General features: G+C 42.6%; 1 protein-coding gene across 2 annotated transcripts; it reads left to right on the forward strand.

Moving 5' to 3' along the window:
- The first annotated feature begins 393 nt into the window (after positions 1-393).
- Positions 394-19,092, forward strand: tmem248 (transmembrane protein 248). Of its 2 annotated transcripts, none has more exons than XM_020647124.3 (7): positions 394-729; positions 3,208-3,366; positions 4,766-5,054; positions 8,107-8,257; positions 10,317-10,500; positions 13,405-13,586; positions 15,299-19,092. In XM_020647124.3, the coding sequence occupies exons 1-7, from the start codon at positions 727-729 to the stop codon at positions 15,354-15,356; spliced, it is 1,026 nt and encodes a 341-aa protein (XP_020502780.1). In that variant the 5' UTR covers positions 394-726; the 3' UTR covers positions 15,357-19,092. The 2 variants fall into 2 exon arrangements, with proteins under 2 accessions (XP_020502780.1, XP_020502782.1); XM_020647126.3 differs by having other exon boundaries at positions 13,405-13,548.
- The last annotated feature ends 3,657 nt before the right edge of the window (positions 19,093-22,749 follow it).

Here is a 22,749-nt window from a genome sequence, read left to right on the forward strand (position 1 = left end):
TTGCACTGCACATCTTTTGTCCTGAAAAACCTAAATGTTTCCATTTGGTGTTCATCAGGAAAGCCAGTGCTGTTAAGGGAATCTAAACTGTTTTTTATCATCTATCATGTGGCTTCATTATCTGTTAATAAAATAGTTACCACATGTCAAACCAGTCTTGCCAGTTCCGCAAAAAGAAAAAAAAAAAACCCTCCCCCTGCTGCACTTTCTCTCCAACCTTAAAGCCGCAGAAGCCCGCTTTAAACAAATTGTAAACACGCCTGAAACACATCAGCGGTTGTCTACGTAAAAGGCGTAGATGTGACCAGAACTCAATGCGAGCACGGACTATTTCTTGCGCACATTTCCTCCGATAATCGCGAGAAGTGAGGTGAGCTGCGTTTCTGCGCAGTGCGGATGCGCGGAGGAGATGTCGGCGGGGAGGGAGGACCCAGATACATTATTGACGCTGTTCCAGTCGCTACTCTTCTTGAGATATTTCTCACCAGGGCTGCAGTGAATTACAGAGCAAAAAGAATGGGAAGGAGTATACGTGGTGTCGATTGCACTGAAAGTCTGGCTGTCTCCACCGAACACCGACTTTTGTTGTTCCGCGGTATCTTCAGGAGGGACTAGGGGACGCGAGCGAAGCAAAGCGAAGCAGGGAAGCTAGCACCACAGACTAGCAAAACTGTGGCCCACAACAAACCTCCAAGCTAGCATCCGTCGCATGCACCGACAGAAAAAATGGTGAGAGCTGCTCATGTGTTGGTTTGTTCGTTTAACCAGTTTTATCCTTCAAAAATGTCACGACTGTCACGTTGCTGTGACATCCAGGTGTTACGTCGAGAAATGCATCCCTGTAGATAATTGCACGCACCTTCGCGGAAGTGCCTTTGGAAACCTGGATCAGGTGGAATCTGTGATGACAAAGAAAGTAGCCTATCTGAAGTTTATACTTAATTAAGGTTCCTTCTTGTTGTGTAGACTCCGCTGAAGACGCATTTTCATCGTCCTGTGTGAATGTGACCTGCAGACAGTGTTTTGACTATGAAGTGTGCGTAGAGTAAACTGAAGAGTGGATGCAAAACACGGCAGCATAGTGTTGTAAGAGTGGATGCAAAACACGGCCAGTGTGGAAATTGTGTATGCCATATTTTTTTGCATTGTCCCGCAAGGTGCATGCATTTCTCGGCAGGGGTGCAATTCCTGGTATAACACCGGAACAATTGTCTGAGGGCCAGTCAGGCAGACAGGCAGGCAGGCAGGCAGGCAGGTAGCTTAGCTTGCAGAGCTACAAGGTTGACAGCAGCATGTCACCTGGCTGCAGTCAGGAGGAAAAACACAGCGCACTACTCCACACTCCTGCTGTCTGACAGCTCCTTATTGTGCACAGTGTTCATTAGAGCATCTTATTGTTCCTGCATTTCAATGACACTGACGTTTGTTCTTTTGAATGTCATCTTCAGAAGTCCATTGTGAGATCTTTGTGAAGTCTCACGTCTGTAATTTCCATATAAGACAGATGATAAGACAGATGACACTTTGAGAAACCAACAGCACACCGTCGTCTTTAAATTTGGTCTTCAGCAAATGATGCAAAAAGCCTGCAATAGATCCAATACTCGTCTTGGTCTTTGGAGCTTGAAACAACCTGATAAATCACACCTGTGTGACCGGTGTTTGCAAAGGAAGCTCACATAATGTCCCGTTGAATTAGTGTTCAGTGTGTCTTTAGAAACAGGTTGGTGTTTAGTTTAATGTAAAAATAAAAACAAAAAGATAAAGAATAAGTTAATTGTCTTGAAGTGTGACATTTGCACAGCTACATGTTTTCAGGTTCACCTCTGGTTGGTAGAGCTGGTGTTTACAGATCGCTTTGTCAAATATTGCCTCATCATGTCATTACAGTCAAAGCTGCCAAAACTCTGGAACAGCCTTTCCCTCGTCCATCACATCGGCTCAATCTGTGGCCTCTTTTCAAACGCTCTTCTTTACGCTAGCCTTTGAATAACTCCTCCTGTTTGTCCGATATGATGCCCCCCCCCCTCCCATATGTGACTTGTTGTGTATATGGATGTTTGCATTTTGGTATATCTGAATCGCACTGTTTTTCCTTTCTCTTAAACATTTTATTATTATTTTACACAAAGAGCGGAAACATCCATGCTGAGAGTCCATTAAAGGCTTTATATGTGATGTTTTGATCCAGCAGATGTCGCCCTTGAGCTCCAGCATGAAACCAAAACAACTCGCGCTGCATTGTTGTGTTAGCATGCTAATGCTACGATCTTTATTATGCTCGTATCTTCACACTGCATGTAAATTTACCTGAAATGAGCGTGATCTAGAAACACAGTTAAGCAGTGAGTACAGTATGTTATTCTTCTTTTGTCTAGTCCCTCAATTAAACAACTTTTATACACGAGGGGAGGAGTCAGCCGGCCGTCCTGGCGATGTAAACAAACTGAAGATAGGACTCTGAAAACTCTGAAAACATCACAGACAGTGGGACTCGGGTGTTACACCCATTGTAGACAGTCATGACTCACAGAGTTATTTTCAGAGGAGATACTTCATTTCTACATTTAAGTGAGAAGAATCACAGATAAAGACTTTAAGTTTGGGCTGGGTATTTCCCACAACCCCTACAATATGGTATACATTCAAATATTTCAATCTCAGAGCTGTGGCTATGATGTTATTGTGAACGGCACGATGGGTCAGTCGACTTCTCTGTCATCACAGCTTTACAGCCGGATCCATTCTGTAGCGTCTGCAGCTGTACATGTGTTTCCAAGGACCACATGACGATTTATAGATTTTTTTTCAGCACAGCTTTAAGTTACACACAGATGAACAACATCAACAGTTTGACTGTATTTCTCTCTTTGTGACCTCATCGTGTGCGCTGTCAGGTATTGAAGAAGATTTGAATTACACTCCCTTTAATTTTATACTCTAAACTTTTAACCACAGTCTTCTTTTGTCTGAGACTGCCACTCGTATGAATCATATTCCAGTGGCTCGTTTCACTGATGTATCACTTTTTTAAAATATTCAAAACGGAGAGTCCTGTCGCCGGGGCAACTATTACCTGCATATTTTTCATAAGTCTGTGCAGTCAAAGATCTTAAAGACTCTTTGTGAAGGCTGATTATTCACCGCTGATGTTTGATTGAAACCCGTATGACTCATGAGATGATTGTTTCATTTGTCCACGTGCAGGTGTACCTGTTGAATCCTATAGACAACCTGAGAAGCTACATCAACAACCGTCCGCCGCTGGTCATTTTTATGATCAGCGTCAGCGCGGTGGCCATTGCCTTCCTGACCATCGGTTATTTCTTCAAGATTAAGGAGATCAAGTCTCCGGAGCTGACGGAGGTGAGTCACAGCCACGCAGAGAAGAGGGAGTAAATATCATCTGCTCCAATAAAGTGCCTCTCGAGCACCAGCTGAAATGTCAGCTCGTGACCTTAATGCTGCGAGGAATCATTACTGCAACGGTTTGAACTCTTGTCGCTTCCTGTTTTTGACCAACTCAGACTTTTCTGAGTGTCGCCGGGAAAATGAAGTGATGTTACAAGTTACATTTATTAGGAAGAGCAATGAAGGAATCAAAGTCTTCTTCAAATACAGAGAGAGCTATATGTGACCTTTGACCCCTTTTTTAAACTGCTCTAATGTACATGCCAATGTAAAGACTGGTATCGAGTAATGGAGCTGTTTTCAGACGGGAGGAGGTCTCCTGAGGTAGCGTCTGCTTTACCAGTGCTTCTCAAAGTGTGGGCCGCAGCCCCTGGTGGGCCGTGTGGGTACTGCAGGCGGGCCTAAAAATATAAGAAATATCACAATAATGATGATTTACCATGAGACAACCCTTTAAGTGATTAGGAAGGATTATCATGACAATTCATGGACATAATGTTTAGTAAACGTTTTGTGTCTATCTTACCATAATATCATGTTGTCATGTCCAATAATTTAACCTAACTCAAAGTTATAGATGTAGTCTTATAACGGGCCCTGGAGTATTTCAAAGCGGGCCGCGGCAGTCTGAAGTTTGGGGAAGGCTGCGCTATACGACGCTATAATGAGAATATTTGCTTTTATATCAGTGCTACATGTAGTTCAACAGAATCACAATATCTACAAAAGAGTGGAGAAGAACAAACTGGAGACCTGGAAACACAATGCAGCCGTTTAAATACATGCATGCAGATCGTAGCGGTCGCATGCGGACACTCTATGCCTGCAGCGGTCACAGAATATAAACATCAATCCCCCCTCCTATTGGCTCGAGGTGAATTCTCCAGAGAATATCCTGCTGCGTTCTCACATCAGCCCCCTCGGACTTGCTCCTGGAAATATCCAGAGTTTTTCAGGAGTTTTCTTGAAGTGTGGAAGCACTAGAAGTGGATGTGGATAAACCTTTGCATATTAATCTGAATAGTAAAAAATAAATGCTTTTCAAAATTGCACCTCCAGATACAAATCAGACGTCCTTGGGTTTCCCGAAAGGCGCTGTACAAATCAGACTAAGATCTAAGTGTACAGGTGAAATACATTACAGGAAAGCATTTCAACAGTCACACACCGGTTTGACCTGCTAAACGTTCCTCTGATGCTCCAACACTCTGTCTGCTGTCTCCTTTGTCATATCGGTCATTTTCATTCAAATATGTTTACGCAGCCTAGAAAAAAACACCGTCTATAATCAGTTTATAAATGTTGGATCTCGACTTGGTCTCCTCTCTTAACGATGGAAACATATCTTCTGTAGGACTGGAACACCTTCCTGCTGCGCTACAACGAGCTGGACTTCTGCGTGTCGGAGAACGAGACGATAAAGCACGGCCTGAACGAGTCGACCACGCCGGAGAGCATGGTGGTGACCAGCGGTCAGGCTCGCTCCAGCACCCAGGTCCCCCTCCTGCTGGAGGACTCGGGTCCCATCAACATCTCGGTCCCCATCACCCTCACGCTGGACCCCCAGCGCCCCTTTGGAGGCTACTCGCGCAATATCACTCATCTGTACGCCACGGTGCTGGGGCAGCAGGTCGGCCTGTCTGGTAGGTCGTTTTCTTTTGTACTGTTCAGAAGCAGAACGAGTTTGTGTTAACGGGAAAAGAGTCCAAGTGAGTTAGATACAGCTACGTCAGGTCGGGACTAAAGGTGGTACTCTGTGTGAAAGTTTTCTAAAACAACTTCAAGGAGAAATCCAACGGTGCGTTCATTTGACCTCGGACCTCGGAGCTTTAAATGACGTCACACACACACGTTAACTGCGTTCCAGATGCAGGTCGGACAAGCATCATGGACGCCTCCAGGAGTACCTGTGTTTTGTTAGCTAATACCTGTCGATAACAAAACACTATGTGATAGTTTGTGCACAAAAACAACATGTCCACAGATTGAACTGATTTTCAGTGTGATTTATTTAATCACACAAAAAGAGGACTTAGCTGCTAATAAACACAAAAGTTACCGCTTCAATGTTACTGCGTGCGTGCGTGCGTGCGTGCGTGCGTGCGTGCGTGCGTGTGTGTCTGTGTGTGTGTCTGTGTGTTCAGACCTGGGTCAGTGCTGCAACTCCAGATTATTTCTGTTGTGGATTCATGTTTATGATCTATAACAACATCCTCAAAGCTCATGATTAACAAACTCAGTTGCAGTTTGTCCACACAAAACTTTTCCAGTTTGACGTCAGAGAGGAGCAAATAATCCAGAGAGTGTTCACTAACCACGCTGTGGTGACACAATGAACCGACCTATTGTTTATCAAACATATTTTTACAACTTAAGTCATGTACCTGATTCAAAATGAACATCTCTAACCTGTTGTGTAAAACTTTTTTATCACACTTGTTTCATGTCGTTCTACTTCCTGGAAGAAAGTCAGAGTGTTGCAACAAACAATACCCGACAGAAAAGTTCAGGTTTTGATAAAAACATGACATTTGACATTTAAATTCAATGTTGCCTTAAAGTATTTTAACCCTCGGATGACTGTGGACCAGTGGTTAGTGTGCACGCCCCACAGAGGCTGCAGCCCTCCAAGCAGACGGCCTGGGTTCAAATCCGATCTGTTGCTCCTCTCCCTGATTTCTGCCTCCATCCACTGTCCCATCTCTACATTTAAGGCTTATTATGAGTTTTTTCACACTTAAATATAATAGAAATCAAGTATCAAGTTGTTTAATTGAGGGACTAGAGAAAAGAAGAATAACATACTGTACTCACTGCTTAACTGTGTTTCTAGATCACGCTCATTTCAGGTAAATTTACATGCAGTGTGAAGATACCAGCATAATAAAGATCGCTAGCATTAGCATGCTAACACAACAATGCAGCGCAAGTTGTTTTGGTTTCATGCTGGTGCTCAAGGGCGACATCTGCTGGATCAAAAAATCGCCTTTAAAGGCATAAAAAGGCCCCCCCCAAAAAACAAATAAAACATTTTAACCCTAATTTATTTAAAATCACGCTTCAGTCTGGACAAACTTGACTCAGCTGACATCCACAGAAAGCTTTGGGTGTTCAGCTGCTCTGTCACAGTCAGTGTGTTCAATCTGTTTTCTGTTTCTCACTTTTTTAATTTACGAGAGTGGGTACAACTCGTTCGATGGTTGTGTCTTGGTTCTGCTTCCACTTCAAGTAGATCAAAATCCATTTTAGACGTGAATCAAACGTTGTCTTTAAAGACATCATGTCGTCAAATATTGAGTTTTTTTTAACCCAATGGATTTAAATGTACTGATTGTTGAGAGAATAAATTAAATGTTTATTCCAACATGAGATTCCTCTTTGACTTTGACTACAGAGCAAATCTAAAGTAAGGCTTTACCTTCATGTAATCTGACCGGGTTAGATTCCTCACTAAAGGTCAGTTCATTTCATTTTTACAGCCCGTCTCTCTGATTTAAATCCCTCTCAGATTGGCTGTGTCTGTTGGTTTTAACCTTCTGCCTTTGATGACATTCATTCAAAACCTGCTTCGTTTTTCACTCTGACCTACGTGGATAATCCTACTGTTTGGATATCAGAGATATGTCTCTGACTGAACGATGCTTTATATACCAAGTTCAGCAGAAAACCGTGCTCATGTTTGTCTCTCCATCTGCGGCATACGGTAACTTATTACAAGCTCAGATGTGTGCACACAACACGTCACCTTGGCACAAAGTTTTTAAGCCACGAGAGCAGATGAGCAAAGTCAATACGGATCTATGCAACCATTTTGTACCTCAGAGTAAACAGTCCTCTCTGCACAGGGCGCACACTGTCCAGGAGGACTTCCTCTTTTATAGGAGCCTTACAAAATCAAGTGGTTGTTTATCTCTGAAATAAGACCGTCAGTGAACCAGAGGTTGCGTTAGAATTTCTGGATATTCTGTATTAATGTGTTATTAGCCGGCAACCTAAAAAGTTAAATCCATGAAGGGTCCTGCATGCAGTTGATGTGCAATATGTGAATTAATAAAAAGTACTTTAACATTAACAAAACATATTTTGCCCCCCATGTGAGGACGATTCTGACGTCAAGTCGGGCACCTCATTCTTTACAAAGTTTCCGAGTTGTTGTTTCCGATTTGAGCAGGTGTTCGTAAACTCGTTTTTCCGACCTGTCAGACACCACTTGAATGCACCAAAAGAGCGTTAGGAAACATTGTCAGCCTGTCCTGAACACATAATATGATTGGATGTAACGGGGAAAGACGGGGGGCGTTAATGAGAACTTCTTCTTTCCATCCAATTAGCCTTCAGATGTTTTAGACATCAATTAAATGTAGATTAAATTACCTAGATCCCCTTCATGTAAACTCAAAGGAGTATTTAGTCAACCCCCCCTCTTTCTCATGGATAAGCAATTATGTTGATACAACTTTATCCATCTCTACTCACACCCATGAGTCCACTCCGTCTGACAGATAATCTTCTAATCCTGCCTCACAGTTTGATTATGTTGCATAAGCATGAAGAATCAGTCTTGTCATTTGTTAGGTTTTATAAAATGATCTAGCTCCCTGAAAAACACTCTGAAAAGATGAATGTGGAGAAGCTTCATTATGTTCAGATGGTAAAGAATCTGATGTGCTCTTGTGTTCATGTGTTTGTGTGTAGGCCGGGAAGCCCATGAAGAAATAAACATCACGTTCACCCTGCCTGTATCCTGGAACTCAGACGACTGTGTGCTGCACGGACACTGCGAGCAGGTGGTGTTCAGCACTTGCATGACCATCACGGCGGCCAACAATATCTTTCCAGTCACAGTGTGAGTTGGCCTGCCTCCCTGACTCAGAGGGGTGGGGGGGTGGAGGGGTGGGGGTGGGGGGGAACTCTGTGTGTAGCGCCCGCCATTAACTTTGTTACTGTACAAAAATGAAACTAACTTTTTCACTCAAATCTTTCCTGTCACTTTAGCGGATGTTTTGGGTTTAACTCTTCCTACAAAGTTCAATCAAAGTTAGTCAGTGGGTGGGGCGCGCTGATGGAACAATGGTTAGGATGCGCGTCCCGTGTGTTGAGTCTCGAGCGGTAGGCCTGGGTTCGCTTCCACCCATGGCCTCTTTCCGCATGTCATTCCCCGCTCTCCCTCCCTGGTTTCCGACTCTATCCACTGTCCTCTCTCTGCATTAAAAAATAAATCTTTAAAAAAAAAAAAAGTTAGTCAGTGGGTGAAATGGCCTGTGACTATAAAGGCTCTGACACACCAAGCAGACCGCAAAGACTACAGCCGACGGCCAACCACCCACCTACGTTCTGCACATACGTGAGAGGAAGTAACTCTCCATGCCAGCAGGGGGCGGTAGTCCATTCATGATACGAGAAGACCATTTTCACACCGCTGTCGGTCACCACTTGTATTACAGGTCGCCCACTAATGGAGAATAATGTCTGATAAAAAGTAGAAAATGGCGCTGGCGTTGTCAGTTCTTGGTCTTTTAGTGGAAAAAAGAAAAGAAGAGGTGGAGGAGACAAATAAGGAGAAACCACACTAATGGGTGAAAGCATGGAGACTACAGAGACATGCTCAAGGGGCTTTACTGAACCTGAGAGGAGAGCTGGAGAGAAATGAAACCTCCCAACAGCCAATCAGAGAGATCCCTCAACATGTCGAATCAGCCAAAAAAAGACAAACCGGGGCCGATGGAGCTAGAAACACCGCAAAAACTAGGGCTCCTTGGTGTGTCAGGGCCTTAAGACAAAATGTCCCACTAGTATAAAGGCCAAACACAGAGGTATTGGATTCTTGATATAAATGAAAAGCCCAAACTGTGAACATACTGTTTATTCCTGACATCTGCATAGAGGTTTGTTATTGTTGTTAAATGATAAATTGAGCTTGTATAGCGCTGCTGTAAAGACATCGGGGTCGTACTTGCTGTATGCGACCCCTCCCACTCTCATTACAGTAGTACAAGGAATTAGCTACTTTCCATCACGTGATGACTCATAATGTTATTTTCTTTGGATCCGAGCAGCAGCACTGCATTTAATAAAACATACATGAGAGTTTGCAGCAGTTAAATGGAATGACAGATGTTTGCAGCAGATGTTGTCAGCGGTATGAAATGTATGTCAGTCCCTCGAGTCGTCCAAGCTGCATAATAAAACTTGGTCGTTTCCTGTAATGTTAAACTTGCTCAGCTCGATGCAGTCTTCTACAAACTCAAATAGTTTCCCAGAAAGATAGAAAAGTCGTCCCACTGGTCTTCAAGAGATCACGCTTTGTTAATCTGATATTAAAAACAAGGCTGCATTCTAGGAAGCAGTTGAAGTGTCCAGATTAAAGGTCAGATATTATCCTCCTCTTCAACCAGTGTAAATAATTCTCAGAGCTCCCTAAAACATGTGTGTGAAGTTTCTTGTTCTAAATCCACTTTGATCCTGTATTTGATCATGTTTATAAACCCCTCTATTTCAGCCCTGTTCAGAACAGGCTGTTTCTGTGTCTGTACCTTTAAATATGTAAATGAGCTGTGTCTGACCACGCCCCTTCTCTGGAAGGGCTTGGGTGTACTCGGGCTTTCTCGCTCCATGTCCTATTGTTTACGGTGAGAAGTCAGACTCAGAGGGCAGAACAAACACCTAGCTGTGGGAGTGTCACCCACCTGGGGGAGGGGCTACTGCCCTTTGTGATGTCATGAAGGGAAAATCTACAAACAGCCTGTTTGAGCACACATTTTCTGAAAAGTGGAGCATGCAAAAGATGGAGAGGATAGACTTTTCTCATCGTTGGGGGGTTTGTAGACAGACTAGAGACACATGTTACTGTTAGAAAAAAAAGTACTCCAGTAAGTAACTCTGTCCCTCTCTGTTGTGGTTTATAGGCAGCCGCCACACTGCGTACCAGAGACGTACACCAACGCCACATCCTGGTACAAGGTGTTCACCACAGTCCGTGACTCTGACACCAAGTACAGTCAGGACTACAACCCCTTCTGGTGTTACAAAGGAGCCATCGGCAAGGTGTACCACGCACTCAACCCAAAGCTTACAGTCATCGTGCCTGATGTGAGTCACCTCACTTTATTTTAAGGTTTTTGATTCTGACTTTTAAAGCACTTAACGGTCTGGACCCAGAATATATATCTGAAGTGCTGTCCCCTTACAAGCCTTTTTGTCCTCACTTCTACTAAGCAACATTCAGCAAAGTTACAGATGAGAGGAGAAACGTCCTTTAGCTGAAGCAGACTCATGATGAAGAGGGATCTGCTGAGACTTGTGTTTGAATGGTGGGATAGAGCGAGATGCAGGAAGAAGGAGACGGATAGAGACAAACAGAGTTTCAAAAGTTAATTAACAGACTGGATTTCCTGTAAAACAGCATCCTGGTTAGGATAGAAGAGCTACTTTACAGCATTTTCTTCAATACAACAACATGACTTGAACCTTAAGCGAGTGAACTTGAAGTTATCTTTTTATGTTTCATTTTCAATTTCCCAGTTTGGGATCAAGAAAGTAATTCTATTCTATTGTATTCTATATTTTATACCCTGACCTGCATTTAATCTGTTTCAATGTTAATGTTTTTTAAGTTGTTGTTGCAACAAATTCAAAGAACCCCAGTTCAGATTATCCATCTGTGAATCTTCAGGCGGGGTATACGTCCCTCTCCCTCCTATAAGACGAGCTAAATGTGACTGAACATGGAGCCCATTCTGAAAGCCACGTGGTCTTAGTTCTATACCGATGGCAGTAGATTGTTCCTGCTAAACAATGATCCTATTGTCGGGCCTCCACTGTGCACTGAACGGTCCAGTGAGCCTGAAAACAAATACATGACGTGCCTGGACTGTTACCTGATCTCAAACACACAGAGGATTAAAGAGTGGAGCTAGAGACCATTGTTTCCATCGTCAACAACAAATGACAGAGATGGAATGACTCTTGACCTTTCTGTTTCTAGGTGAGGTAGATCATTCTGTCAAAGGTGAGGTAGCTCAGGTGAGGTAGCACACTCTGTCAAACGTGAGGTAGCACACTCTGTCAAAGGTGAGGTAGCTCGTTAATGTCAAAGGTGAGGTAGCTCGTTAATGCCAAAGGTGAGGTAGCTCGTTAATGTCAAAGGTGAGGTAGCTCGTTAATGTCAAAGGTGAGGTAGCTCGTTAATGCCAAAGGTGAGGTAGCTCGTTAATGTCAAAGGTGAGGTAGCTCGTTCTGACAAAGGTGAGGTAGCTCGTTAATGTCAAAGGTGAGGTAGCTCGTTCTGACAAAGGTGAGGTAGCTCGTTAATGTCAAAGGTGAGGTAGCTCGTTAATGCCAAAGGTGAGGTAGCTCGTTAATGTCAAAGGTGAGGTAGCTCGTTCTGACAAAGGTGAGGTAGCTCGTTAATGTCAAAGGTGAGGTAGCTCGTTCTGACAAAGGTGAGGTAGCTCGTTAATGTCAAAGGTGAGGTAGCTCGTTCTGACAAAGGTGAGGTAGCTCGTTCTGACAAAGGTGAGGTAGCTCGTTAATGTCAAAGGTGAGGTAGCTCGTTAATGTCAAAGGTGAGGTAGCTCGTTAATGTCAAAGGTGAGGTAGCACACTCTGTCAAACGTGAGGTAGCACACTCTGTCAAAGGTGAGGTAGCTCGTTAATGTCAAAGGTGAGGTAGCTCGTTAATGCCAAAGGTGAGGTAGCTCGTTAATGCCAAAGGTGAGGTAGCTCGTTCTGACAAAGGTGAGGTAGCTCGTTAATGTCAAAGGTGAGGTAGCTCGTTAATGTCAAAGGTGAGGTAGCTCGTTAATGCCAAAGGTGAGGTAGCTCGTTAATGTCAAAGGTGAGGTAGCTCGTTCTGACAAAGGTGAGGTAGCTCGTTAATGTCAAAGGTGAGGTAGCTCGTTCTGACAAAGGTGAGGTAGCTCGTTAATGTCAAAGGTGAGGTAGCTCGTTAATGCCAAAGGTGAGGTAGCTCGTTAATGTCAAAGGTGAGGTAGCTCGTTCTGACAAAGGTGAGGTAGCTCGTTAATGTCAAAGGTGAGGTAGCTCGTTCTGACAAAGGTGAGGTAGCTCGTTAATGTCAAAGGTGAGGTAGCTCGTTCTGACAAAGGTGAGGTAGCTCGTTCTGACAAAGGTGAGGTAGCTCGTTAATGTCAAAGGTGAGGTAGCTCGTTAATGTCAAAGGTGAGGTAGCTCGTTAATGCCAAAGGTGAGGTAGCTCGTTCTGACAAAGGTGAGGTAGCTCGTTAATGTCAAAGGTGAGGTAGCTCGTTCTGACAAAGGTGAGGTAGCTCGTTAATGTCAAAGGTGAGGTAGCTCGTTCTGACAAAGGTGAGGTAGCTCGTTAATGTCAAAGGTGAGGTAGCTCGTTAATGTCAAAGGTGAGGTAGCTCGTTAATGCCAAAGGTGAGGTAGCTCGTTAATGTCAAAGGTGAGGTAGCTCGTTCTGACAAAGGTGAGGTAGCTCGTTAATGTCAAAGGTGAGGTAGCTCGTTCTGACAAAGGTGAGGTAGCTCGTTCTGTCAAAGGTGAGGTAGCTCGTTCTGTCAAAGGTGAGGTAGCTCGTTCTGTCAAAGGTGAGGTAGCTTGTTAATGCCAAAGGTGAGGTAGCTCGCTAATGTCAAAGGTGAGGTAGCTCGTTAATGTCAAAGGTGAGGTAGCTCGTTCTGACAAAGGTGAGGTAGCTCGTTCTGACAAAGATGAGGTAGCTCGTTAATGTCAAAGGTGAGGTAACTCGTTAATGTCAAAGGTGAGGTAGCTCGTTAATGTCAAAGGTGAGGTAACTCGTTAATGTCAAAGGTGAGGTAGCTCGTTAATGTCAAAGGTGAGGTAGCTCGTTCTGACAAAGGTGAGGTAGCTCGTTCTGACAAAGATGAGGTAGCTCGTTAATGTCAAAGGTGAGGTAGCTCGTTCTGTCGGAGGTGAGGTAGCTCAGGTGAGGTAGCTCGTTCTGTACACTCCACGATATTTAACTCTCGTCTTTCTAACTCTTTCCAGGACGACCGTTCCCTCATCAACCTGCACCTGATGCACACGAGCTACTTCCTGTTTGTCATGGTCATCACTATGTTCTGTTACGCAGTCATAAAGGGACGACCTGGCAAAGTACGACAAACCAACCCCGACTTCTGCCCTGAGAAGGTACAACAGTCACCAGCAGTGCTTTATGACGTGAACAGGTAGTTTCAGACGAGCCTCAACCGACCGCTGATTGGTCCAAGACACTATCCAATCAAAATCTTGATTCTCTGCTTTCTCTGCAAACTGCATGGACCTATGATGAAGCAATCTCAAAGTTAACAATAAGCAGGGGCGGGGCAAAGGAGACTTCAGTCAGCTCTTGTTGTGTTTGGAGCTTTTCGCTTGGTTGCAATAAATCGTCGGGGAAGGATTCGGCTTTTTGAGTTTTAAATCTGCAAAGAACAAATTCTCAAAAAGGAAGCTCAGGAGATCAAACCTGGCAGCCTGATTTTAATAACCGTCAAATCTGTTGTGTGAGACGCACTTTGAAAACCTGTTTTGTTGGCATAACCATATGCAAAAAATGGCATATGGTTAGCTAGGCTAATGCAACGTCAAGGGTTGAGGATGGTTACCTAATGCTTGTACCACAACTTTTTAATATCTATACATTTTACAGTTTAAAAAGGAAATCACAAGAGAAATAAACTATTTAGATTCACAACAGCAATCTCCAAAACAGCCACTAGTTTGCTAGCCGGAAATGACAGATTGTTTTTTTAACAGGATTCATCGTGCGTAGGTTTAAAGTTGAAAGGTTTTTGCACAAGAATGAAATCAAGTATTTAAAAAAATATTCAATAATTATGCTTCCATAGTTATTTTTTAAGCAGATTAAAGTCCCACATTCATCGATAGTGATGCACAAACATAAGCCCTTTAAACCTAAGAACACCGTGTTACACGCTGCTCCTCACTCTGCCTGATCGGTGAGTGGTTGCATTTCGCTCCCAGAGGTAATCAATGATCCCCGTGTGTGTGTGTGGTAGCCCAAAAAAAACCAGACGACATAACCTTCACGTATCACCTTTCATCAGCCAGCTAACAGCAGTCCACAGAGCTCTGACTCATTGTCTGAGTCAGAGCTCACACACACACACACACACGGGGGATGGAGTGTCAACAGAGCTAAAATTAACCAGTTTTATATACAGGCAGCTGTGGGGCGGGCTAAATAACCATCATATCACCATACAAGTTTTCTGTGATTATTGATATATTGCGAGAATCACGATACCTGAATAAGTGAAGAATTTAAAATGCTCCTTCAAAATAAAAGCACAGAATCCATGTAAATATATTCACTGCAACTTGGTGACAGTTTCCCCGCCTATCATGCTTCATCTCCTCTCTTCTTTTCACCGCTTTCTTCTTCTTCTTTTATCCCGTTTTGTTCACCAGTTACTTCCGTTCTGTTGCCTCGGTTCATGTCATGAGCGCCTCAGTTAGAAATCATGAAGTGGCTCGGAAAGATGAATCGGCCAACTGATAATATCGGCCGGTATTAGCACATCAAGTCGGCTAATTTGATCGCCGAAGTTACTAGATAACTCCTTCATGCGAACGCGAGGGGAGACGGGTTGGAGGTGTGTCTCTGTAGGAGAGCGGAGGCTTCAGTATGGAGGAGGCGTGGCCAAACAGCAGTTTGTTTTGGTTTAATGCTGGAGCTCAAGGGCGACATCTACTGGATCAAAAAAAAAAAAATACTGGTGGAGATCTGATCAAACTTAGATGATTATTTCTGTTACTTTTTAATCCTCTGCTTTCACTTTCTTTCTCTCTTTTATCTGTTTGTGGTGGTGGTATGCTTCTTTTGTTTCTCTACAGGGCCGCAGTGACTCTCTCAGTAACCTCCTGTCTTCTGTTTCAGGTGGCGTTGTCAGAGGGTTAAACAGACACCCGAGAGATGTGTGAGAACTTACTTGTGAGACGGACAAAACTCCAAGAAACAGAAGAAATAAAAAAAATTAAAAAAATAAACATACCAGTTGCCTAGTGAACCTTGGAAATACAATAAGGGGACACAAAAGCTCTGTGAATGCATTATCCTTGCAATGTTGGGTTTCTCCAACCAAAGATATACAAGTGCCTGTATCTGTCGTGTAAATATTTGTAGGAACTCTGATATTCTGTTCTTTTTCTCTCGTTTGGTTTGTTTTTTGTTTCTATTCGATTGTGTTTTTTTTGCCCGAGTCCCCCGTGTGCCATGTCAGAACATGCAGTACATCCATCAAAGCAGAAGGCCAGACCCCAAGAACTGCACCGCCATTCATCATATCATCAAGACTCATTTATCAAGCAGGTTAAAAAAAACAAGAGGAAACGGGGAAGGCTGCACGGTGGTGCAGTGGTTAGCAAGGAGGTTCCTGGTTTGAATCCCTGTCTGTTAGGAGCCTCTCTGTGTGGAGTCTGCATGTTCTCCCCCGGGCATGTGTGGGTTTTCTCCGGCTTCCTCCCACAGTCCAAAGAAATGCTCGATAGGTTTAACTGGAGACTCTAAAATTGCCTGTTGTCCGTCTCTATACGTCCGCTCTGTGATTGGCTGGCGTACTGTCCAGGGTGTAACCCCGCCTCTCGTCCAATCACAGTTGGGATTGGCTCCAGCCCCATGCGTCTCCGCACTTGAAAAGCGGTATAGATAAAGGATGGATGGATGGAACGGGGTCCACCTACCACTGAAGTTGGTTTATCTCTCGCTTTGTTGCATTCAGATCTGTAATCGCGGCGTTTCTAACTCCCACGATAAGAAGCCAAACGTTAACTCTCATGAGACATGTTCGCTTGTGATGCCGTTAAGGATGAACTCATCACTGAGCACTTATCGCTGCAGCTTCAGCGAGGAAGCAAGTATGAATTTAGCACTTTTTCTCCGCCCCCGACATTTTGAACAAAAACCCCGTCTGATAACGATGCAAACACTTTAATTTATTAAACTGAACTCTCAAATTGTGTTTTTTTTTTGCATTACCTAATTAACAATCCTGTTTGCTCCCTGTGAATGTGCGACGTCAGAGCGAGGAGTGTTTAGATGATGCACATTTCTCTAAAACGTCTGGACAGTGAAGTAACGAGTCCCATTGTCTGCGGTTGTGTTCTGAGATTTACTGCAAAGCTTCCTGTGGTTTTTGAGGATATTTTTTTTATTTGCTGCACTTAAAATCTGAGTTTCTGCCTTTTTTTGTTTTTTCTTCCTCCGTGGCTTCATCGCCGCTCACCTGCCTCGCTCTTTACGTTCATTTGCTGCAGCCGTTTTTGTCGTTTGTTTTGCTTCCCACAGTTTATCTGATGTTGGACTCCATCTTTTTTCCGTTGCACCTGGATGAAGCAGAACTTTATCTTGCCTTACTCACGGCTGACTTGCTAACTGCGACTGACTGCTTGCTAAAAAAAAAAAACAACACAGGGAGATCCATATCTGTCCTCCCGTCTTCTACAGCCATCCTCCTCTTCTTGTTTCTTCCATTTTTCAAGAGCCTGTGGTTTGAAAAATCAAACTTGTGACCTTTTTTTATTTTCCTATTAATGTAAATGTTTTATTTGAGGAGGCATTTGAAGGTGTGCTCATGTGTTTGCATAGTTCCTGCACCTTTTTTTCTTTTTTAGATTTCTTGCACATTTTTTGGTTCTCTGCCCCTGTGATGATTTCTTTTTTTTACTTTGTCCAATATCACATGTAGAAAGTCTGATTTTGAACTCTAGGAACCTTTATAAAAAATGATGATATATAAGTATATAATTATATTTATATAGCTGTGATGTTATGTTACGTTTCTTTTTATTTTCTTGTGATTTTTGTGGTACAACAAAAAGTCACCTGGGGCGAGAGTTTGGGAAATGTTTGGATGCATTGAGGTGGATTTAGACTGTTTGTGAAATGTGGTTACTAGGCAACCAAATGTTTAGTACTTAAAGGATACTAAAGAGGAAGACTGAAAGATCCCCTGACATACTGTTAGAAAGTTTAACTTGAATTTTCCCGACTCCTCAGCGGTTTTCACACATGCACAAATTTCTAGAAATCATTTTTCCTGCTGTGTTCACACATTTGCTCACCCCGACTTCACGCACTAATTTCATCAGGGGGGAGGCAGGAAGACTTCAGGGTAGGGTCGGTTGAAAGAAATGTGGCCGTTTGCGTTCACACATGCAGCTCATACTCGAAGTTCATAAATATTTTCAGGAGATTTGTGCATGTGTGAAAACGCCACCAGAGCTGTGGATATAAAAAAAAGATTATCTTCCAAGATTTGATCATTTCTATCTTGATGTCTCACTTTAACAATCATTTAATTTAAAAAACGACAGAATAAAAATGCACCAATTAGATTAGAATACGATTGTTTTAAGTCTAAAGTCCGATTCACACAAAGTCGTCCTCAAGACGTCGTGTCGGCTCCTCGTTCAGTCTTGAAAAGAGAAATCAGAGATTGACAGTCTAAGTCCGCCTCAACACTCTGTCCTGTTCGACTTCCTTTCCAATAATAATTTCTGAAACATCGACCTTACCTCTCGTGTTTTCATTTTGTTCCATCATCGTCGACGTACCTGTTGAATGTACTTTTTCAATAAGCAGCAGAATCCAACTCTGAGATGCAACTATTCCACGTGATCTGAAACCAGGATGTACATTTGTTTTTGTTTGTTTTGTCCAGTTTAAAAAGGCTTTACTTGAATGATGTTTTGGGTTCGAGTGGTGTTCTTATATAATAAGGTTTATTATCCTCCATGTGGCACCAGTGTCACATTATTACATCAAACACTTTGTACATTAGATTTGATTTATCTGTGTGTGTGTGTGTGTGTGTGTGTGTGTGTGTGTGTTCATGAATGAGTGAAAGATGTTTTGATTCTTAAAGTTGTGATTTTTTTTTTTCTCCTTCTCCTGTATCAAATGACGCTCGGACAAGTCTTCCTTTTTCCCTGTTGTTTCATTTTCAAGCATGCAAACCGCCGTCACTCCTTCCTGTGCTCTCACGCTGCAGCTTCACTCTCTCCTTTATTTTTATTGGAAGATCCTGCAGCTCTCATTGGACGGTTGGGTCAGTCAGGGTGAAGATGAAGCATGCCAAACCCTCCTCATTAATGTCCTCTTTATCCCTCCTTTTGATGAGTTTTTTTAATCTTGGGTAAGAAATGCATCTGTATAATTGCGATATGCCTTAACATCGTCCACTTTCTTATTTTGATTTTCTTGTAAAACTTCACAAATCCAAACTCTGACTTGTCGTATCACCTCGGGGCTCCGCGAGGCTCAGATGACCATGCTGCTTTTTAAGTGCACACTTAGCTGCTTTTTTAAGGAGCAGATGCTTGCGCTTGTTGTAGTTTTCTTCTTTTTTTTAACTCCTCCACTATATCACTAAGGGGCGGAGTCTCCTTTATTGCATCATCTCGCTGTGTCATCGGCTTTACATCACGAAGCTGCCATTTCACTTTGTGTGTGTGTGTTTTTTTCTTCTTCCTGTCATGTTAGTAGCGCTTACAGGCGAGTATTAAGCCAACTCTGTGCCTTCTGCACTATCCTGCTGCATCCTCCTCCCTGTACATACAGTAGATAGGACCATAGGTTTAATGTGGCTAGATGATCATTCAGACCCGTTTCTCCTCTCCAGTGGAACTGCTGTAAATGAACTCAAGTTGAAATAAAACTCTTAAAAAGTTCAACCAAGCTTTGTCCATGATCCTCCTTTTTTTTTGCTCCGACGCCACAGTTTTTTGTACCTGCTGTCCACACACAGATTTAACGACCTGCCACTGGAGGGAGAGAATTCATTTGCTGTTCACTGAAAGTAAACATTAAAATGGTTGGAGTCCAACGTTCAAGCTGTTCATGTGGGAGGAAAAAAGAAAAAGATAAGAGCGGTGTTTGAACGAGCCTCAAAGTGCCAAATCATTTCTGCTGAAGATGTTTTTCTTAAAAACTGTCATAAGCAAATTTACTCGACGGGAGGTATCAGCCAATTAGTCAGGATTTAGTTTCAGCTGTGGAGGAGAAGCTGCTGTTTCAAAGTTTGGTTTAAAAGAAACTACACTTCATGAGAAACAAGGCAACAGGTTCCTTATATAGGGTTTGATTTTGAAGCAGTTTCTTGAATAATAGAGCTTTGACTCAAAGAAATCCAGATAATACTTATATATATGGTTAAAGTCGTGGTGGTTTTCAGTCATTAAAGTCTTTCTGTGATTTTTCACTCTTAAATGTAGAAATCAAGTTTATCCTCTGAAAATAACTCTGTGAGTCATGACTGTCTACAATGGGTGTAACACCCGAGTCCCACTGTCTGTGAAGTTTTCAGAGTTTTCAGAGTCCTATCTTCACTTTGTTTACATCGCCCGGACGGCCGGCTGACTCCTCCCCTCGTGTATAAAAGTTGTTTAATTGAGAGACTAGAGAAAAGAAGAATAACATACTGTACTCACTGCTTAACTGTGTTTCTAGATCACGCTCATTTCAGCTAAATTTACATGCAGTGTGAAGATACCAGCAGAATAAAGATCACTAGCATTAGCATGCTAACACAACAATGCAGCGCAAATTGTTTTGGTTTCATGCTGGTGCTCAAGGGCGACATCTGCTGGATCAAAAAATTGCATATAAAGCCTTTAAGTACAGACACGTGCTCTTTTTATCTGCATTTTTTGCCTTTTACTTTGAAAGGACAGCTGTAGAGAGACAGGAAATGCTGGTAGGAGAGCAAGTAGGGGATTTCATGCAATAAAGTTACCGAACTATAGCCTCTTTACATCGGGTGCACAACATAATTGCTCGGCTAACTGGCACCACCCCTGATTTTCCTTATTTCCTTTCCCTTTAAGGCTGCCCAGCGCCAACATAAGAGACGCAGCATTAGTGAGCAGATTGTACGGTGCCCAGGAGGAGACATGGATATGTTGGGGTGTTTGTTTTTTATGCCCGCCTGTCTTTGTACTTTCTCAGCAATCAGGAAACTTTGAAATTAAAGTATGAAGCATAACAGTAAGACAACAACATCTGGGCTTCCCAACTCGAGCGTGACGTCATGGCAACATGGCCGCTGCAGGAATAAGGTCTGTCTTAATGTTCTTTAAATAAAAACAGCTTATAAAACGGGTGCGCAAAATACAATTAAAACACAGCTGCAAATGACAAAACTGCACAGGCGTTTGAATATTGATCCATGTGAACATCCATGCAAAGAGATGCATTCTCAGAAAAGGAGATACCCATTCCTCTCAGGAGGCAACAGAAACCAAATAGAGGTAAAATGAGAGTGAATATTTTACGGTTGTTAATCTAGAGGCGAGAAACACGACTCCACATGAACGTGCTCCCTGTCCTCTGGATGTGTAAACAAGCTGCTGTTTGCTAATGGGTCAGATCAACTCATGATGAGAAGTCAATGTCATGACTTCACTTTGTTCTGCTGCCTGCAAAGCTGCAAAAAAAGCATCCGACAAAATGTGACATTTGACATTGAAAATGTCATGCATGCCTGTGTAAACGATAGTGAAGACGAATAAATACCAAATTAGAGAGGGAGTGCAGTCAACCAACAAACATGACCTGCAAACCTGCTCTTGTTTAAATACAGGGAGATAATATTTAACACTAAAACACAAGTAGAGTTACAGCAGGCTGTGCAGCGTGGACCCGACCTGTTCAATCCTGGAGCATCTCCGTCTGCATCTCCTCCCTGGAAGCAGAATAGAGGAACTGTTTCTCGGCATATTCTCACATGCACATCAGAAGAGGCCCGGGGTGTAATCAATGAACTGATAATCACAGCAGGGTCCTTAGACGCTTACTAGACTCTTCTCCTCTGTCGCCCCCCGGTGGTGGAATGAACTTCCAAACTCCATTGGATCTGCAGAGTCCCTCTGCACCTTTAAGAAAAAGCTAAAGACCCAGCTCTTTCATGAATACCTACTAACTTAATGATGATGGTCTCCATATTATTGATGATGATGATGGTAATGACGATGGTTTTTGTTTGATAACAAGACCAGGTCAAGACCAAGACCAAGGCAGGACTATAGATAGAGACAAGAGCAAGACCAGAAATATCACTGAAAATCATCATCTTGTGAGCAGGGGGCATGTCGTTAATTTAGACAGTAACACCGGGAAGGTTGAGGCTGTAACTGGGGGATAAAATGAAATCGTTTTTTTATTTTCCCCCATTCTTATTTATCAGCATTTTCAAAGTTGGACAAACAAAAATAGGGCAGTAACCCATACATATAAAATTATCAATATAACAACAAAACAGATAAAAGATACAAGTAGTAATCAAACAAGATATACGAGACAGTAAGTAAACCAAAAATAAAACATGTATATGCAGACACATAAACACATGGGGCGCAGGTGCGGACCCAGGGGTGTCTCAAAGTTATCCCAGAAGGATAACCACAAAATCACAATAGCGATAGATTGGAAAGGGGGAAAAAAACTACGAAACTGTATAGAGCCACAACAGGCTTCCTTAATGAAATAAAGCACCGAAAGGATTAACTAAACCACTGCTGCCAAGCAGCTGACTCAAAACCAAAATTGTCCTGGAGATCCAGAAAACACGAAACAAAAAGGGCGACCTTTGATAACACAAAAGGCTGGAGTCACAAACTCTACAACACCCCAAGTTATACACTGGGAAACAGGAAATTGACATCAAATACACACAAAGTTCTGAGTTGGTGTTTATAAATACACAGACAACTTGAGAAGCCACAGGGAGAACCTCTCACTACCTCTGAAGGTGAGATAATGAGTCAGCACAGAGCACTGGAGACTCAGGCCCTTTCTGAATATCCACAGTTCAGTAGTCACTTTTCAGAAAGAGTTTCAGCAGACTGAACTCTCGTGGTCATTCAGAGCTCATATTTTGGGTCCACCTCAGTTTACTCAACATTTCAGTATGGATACTAACTTGGAGGAAATGAATTGTATTTTACCCACAATGCTGTGCGAAATTAAACGTAAATCGTCACATCTCGTCTGCCTCCAAATCAAAACAAACGAGCGTGGATTAATTTAATACATTTCTAATCTAGAGTTAAAGTCCTGACTGAAATCACTACTTTAAATTAACAACAGAAAATAAAACAAATGTCTGCATTATTATAAAACCTTTCCCCCTCATTAAATAATGATTTCACTATTTAAATAATGATTTCACTATTTAAATAATGATTTCACTATCTAAATGTGTCTTTATTGTTTATTTTATATTCTGTATATTACCGTATTTCATTTGATCTTTCCTTTATGTACTGTATGTTATTTAGTTATTTAAGCTTTTACTTGATTTACATTGTGATATTGTTTTTTGTTTACCTGAC

This window comes from Labrus bergylta, chromosome 14, assembly GCF_963930695.1.
Source record: "Labrus bergylta chromosome 14, fLabBer1.1, whole genome shotgun sequence".
Taxonomy (NCBI): domain Eukaryota; kingdom Metazoa; phylum Chordata; class Actinopteri; order Labriformes; family Labridae; genus Labrus; species Labrus bergylta.